Here is a 3793-nt window from a genome sequence, read left to right as displayed (position 1 = left end):
CCCCGGCAGCCCCTTTGCCCGGGGGGCACCGTAGCGTTGCCAAGTTCTCCCCCACAACCACTGATCTTGGCTCCTCTGTCCCTGCAGCCCAGAGCTGAGCCCTGACTTCTCGGTGCTGTTTCTGGAGATACTTCTGCAGACAAAGGAGCTGGAGCCGGAACAGTTGCCTCCAGGTACTGAGATGCCCCTTCCCTGGGGCCCGAGGCGCTGGTGTTTGTGCGCCGGGGGTGTGGAGTCTCTGTCCTCACGAGTGGGTTGCCGAGGGCGTTTCTGTAGCCCGGCTGTGCCTGGAGGCCAGCTCGATGCATTCATCTGCTGCTGTACACGTGCCTGGAGCAGCTCCTGGCAGCGTGGTGGCCAAGAGGGGCTTCCCAGGGCGGTCACTGCAGGGCCGGGGACTCGGTGCACGGGGGGATTGGCCTTGGCAAGGGTGGGGAGCTGGGACGTGGGCTCCCTCTGCTTCAACCCTCCTTCTCTTACAGCCTTGCCTCCAAAACCACCTAAGCCAAAGCCCAGCGCGGCCAGCCTGGCCAACGGGAACAGCGTGCCCTTGCAGGACGCCGAGTGGTACTGGGGTGACATTTCCCGGTAAGGGGGTGGCTGCCAGCTCACGTCCTGGGTCCCCCATCCGTCGGGTTATCTAGGGGAGCTCTGGTTGCACCTCATGGGCCATGACAATCGTGTTCCTCGCAGGGAGGAGGTGAACGAGAAGCTACGAGACACACCAGATGGAACCTTCTTGGTGCGCGATGCCTCCAGCAAGATCCAGGGGGAATACACGCTCACGCTCAGGTAGGGTGCTGGGGTCCCCGGGGAGCTCCGCTGCTGCGGGGTGGAGCTGTTGGCACAAGCGATTGCAGCTGCCCAGACGTCAAGCTGGCGTGAGGGACACGTCCAGGCGGATGTAGGGTGCTGCGGTGGTGGTAAGGGTCCTCTCCTCTCCCCTCCTCGCTACAGGAAGGGAGGTAACAACAAGCTGATCAAGATCTTTCACCGGGAAGGGAAGTATGGCTTCTCAGAGCCCCTGACTTTTGGCTCGGTGGTGGAGCTCATCACCCATTACCGGCACGAGTCGCTCGCCCAGTACAACGCCAAGCTGGACACCAGGCTGCTCTACCCCATCTCCAAGTACCAGCAGGTGAGGCCCATGCCGCAGGGACGCGGTTGGCCCGCACAGCCCGAACCGGGCGCGTTTGCTTGTCCATCACTGGTCCTTTGGTAGATGACAGTGTCCCACTCCTTCTTCCATGCTGGGACATTGTGGGGTGACAGCCATCCCGCAGGGCTGGTGGGGTTTTGTGGGACCAGCTGCCTTGCAGAGGGGCTGCTGTGGGGCAGGACAGATCCTGACTGAGGCTGTGTGTCCGGCAGGACCAAGTGGTGAAAGAGGACAGCGTGGAAGCCGTGGGGGAGCAGCTGAAGGTCTATCACCAGCAGTACCAGGACAAGAGCTGGGAGTACGACCTGCTGTACGAGGAGTACACACGCACTTCGCAGGTACGTGGGCACTGCCTTCCCCATGGGATGCCCCGACATCCCACCATCGCTGGCACCCACACGGCTGTGCACGGAGGAGGGCAAAGATTGGGCACCTGCTGCCCCGTTTGTCTGCTGCTGGGCTTGAGGGGACTCCCAGAAAATGGGCTTTGAAGAGGGGCTGCAGCAAGGGCAGTACTGCTCTGGGGAGGGGGGAATAGGGGAAGTGGATGGGCAGAAACCTGCCCAAATGCTCCCCCTTCCTCAGCTCTCCTCTCCCTTTTCAGGAGCTGCAGATGAAGAGGACGGCGATCGAGGCCTTCAACGAGACGATCAAGATCTTTGAGGAGCAGTGTCAGACGCAGGAGAAATGCAGCAAGGAGTACATCGAGCGCTTCCGGCGGGAAGGCAACGAGAAGGAGGTGCAACGGTGAGGACAGGGGGTGGTGGTGACCTGCCCTTGCCCGGGGAAGGGCTCCGGGGGCTGGAAGGATCATCCTGGCCCAGCGCAGAGCTGAGGCACGCACAATCCTTGTCTCTCCAGCAGCGTGCTGTGGGCTGGAGCTGGCAGGCTGCCTCCTCCGCCTCCCCCACGCTGGCTCACAGCCTAAACCCCCTCCTCCTTCTCCCAGGATCCTCATGAACTCGGAGAAGCTCAAGTCTCGCATCACTGAGATCCACGATAGCAAGATGAAGCTGGAACAGGACCTGAAGAAACAAGCCTCGGAGAACCGGGAGATCGACAAGCGCATGAACAGCCTCAAGCCAGACCTCATGCAGCTGCGCAAACTGCGGGACCAGTATTTGGTGTACGTAGTACCTGCCCCCCGCCGAGGGCTGGGAATGGGGCCCTGCTGCCCCTCCAGCCCAGGAGCGATCCAGCTGGTTCCTTGAGGGCTTTGAGGCTTGTTGGACCGGCTTGTGGGCTGCTGGGTGCAGGAGGAGCCCTGCAGCGTGCGGCCTCAGGGCACGGCGGTCCCTCAAAGGGGACAGATGCTGCCCTCTGGTGATGGCTGGTGCCACCGGCGCTGAGCTCTGCCTCTCCTTCCCCACCCAGGTGGCTGACGCAGAAGGGTGCCCGGCAGAAGAAAATCAACGAGTGGCTGGGCATCAAGAACGAAACAGAGGAGTGAGTGTCCGTGTTCATGCGTTGGGGGATGTGGGGGGCTGCGGGAACGGAGGCTGCGCAGCCAGTTCTGCCGGCTCCAGGGCCACCGGCAAGTCCCATCTCCCTGCCTGGGAGCTGAGGAGCCTTTCCTGCCAGGAGTGATGGCAGCTAGCATTGGGGAGGGGAGATTTGGGGGCCACGTGCCCAAACCAAGGGGTTCTGACCCTGCCTGTGCTCAACTCCAGCCAGTACTCCATGATGGATGACGAGGAGGAGCTGCCCCACCACGAGGAGCGGACGTGGTACGTGGGGAAGATCAACCGCTTGCAGGCAGAAGAGATGCTGTGCGGCAAGCGAGACGGCACCTTCCTGATCCGCGAGAGCAGCCAGAAGGGATGCTACGCCTGCTCCGTGGTGTGAGTACCCCCCAGCAGACGCGGGCCGCGCTCCCGCATTGCTCTGCCCTTCTCTCGCCAGATGCTGGAGGCTGGGGGGGGGGGCAGCCGGCGTTTTTGCCCTCCCGTCTGCCTCGGCTCCTCCTGCCAGGGCCAGATTTATCTTTGGGCTGCTGTGGCGACACCCATTTATGCTCTGCTGTCCCTGTCCCAGCGTGGCTCTGACCCGTGCTCCCTTGTCTCCCCGGCAGGGTGGACGGTGACACCAAGCACTGCGTGATCTACAAAACGGCGACGGGCTACGGGTTCGCTGAACCCTACAACCTCTACGCCTCCCTCAAGGACCTGGTCTTGCACTACAAGCACACGTCCCTGGTGCAGCACAATGACTCCCTGAATGTCACGCTGGCTCACCCGGTCCTTTCCCAGCCGCCGGCCAGATGAGCAGCCCGTGCACAACACAACAGCTGCCTTCAGCTTCTCCCCAGGGCGCTGCTTTCTGGCTCTGGACTCTCGCACCCTGTATAGTCGAGTCTCTGTGCTCCTGCCCCTCCAGAGCCTCTGAGATGTCTGTCACCGTTCCTGGTGTCCCTTTTGGTCAGTACCTGAAACCCACGTTGGCTGACGTTTTTTTTCTTGGGCTGTTGACTCCCAGTGGGTTCCAGCCTCTAGGAGGTGGGATCCAGTGGTGATTGAATCGCTGGGGGCGAGCACAGCCCCCTCCCCTTCCCCCAAACCCAGGTCAGATCCCCTTCTTGCTGGCAGCTCGCCCTGCTACGCATCACTCTAGAGCTTAGTTCCCGATTCCTTGGCT

General features: G+C 62.1%; 1 protein-coding gene across 1 annotated transcript in view; it reads left to right on the top strand.

The window, feature by feature from the left end:
* LOC104470133 (phosphatidylinositol 3-kinase regulatory subunit beta-like) overlaps positions 1-3532 on the top strand; it is a gene marked incomplete at its 5' end in the record, with an annotated part of 5956 nt that extends 2424 nt beyond the window's left edge. Inside the window, 10 exons of the mRNA XM_010084949.1 lie at positions 88-173; positions 483-588; positions 694-792; positions 958-1138; positions 1372-1497; positions 1764-1906; positions 2109-2285; positions 2534-2605; positions 2830-3000; positions 3231-3532. Of these exons, the coding sequence (XP_010083251.1) occupies positions 88-173; positions 483-588; positions 694-792; positions 958-1138; positions 1372-1497; positions 1764-1906; positions 2109-2285; positions 2534-2605; positions 2830-3000; positions 3231-3423 (1354 nt within the window). The remainder of the gene's footprint in view (positions 1-87; positions 174-482; positions 589-693; positions 793-957; positions 1139-1371; positions 1498-1763; positions 1907-2108; positions 2286-2533; positions 2606-2829; positions 3001-3230) is intronic.
* Between the last annotated feature and the right edge of the window lie 261 nt (positions 3533-3793).

Source organism: Pterocles gutturalis, unplaced genomic scaffold (assembly GCF_000699245.1).
Source record: "Pterocles gutturalis isolate BGI_N339 unplaced genomic scaffold, ASM69924v1 scaffold22250, whole genome shotgun sequence".
In the NCBI taxonomy this organism is placed as follows: domain Eukaryota; kingdom Metazoa; phylum Chordata; class Aves; order Pterocliformes; family Pteroclidae; genus Pterocles; species Pterocles gutturalis.
Note: the sequence above shows the minus strand (reverse complement) of the source record. Positions and strands in the feature narration are given on the sequence as shown.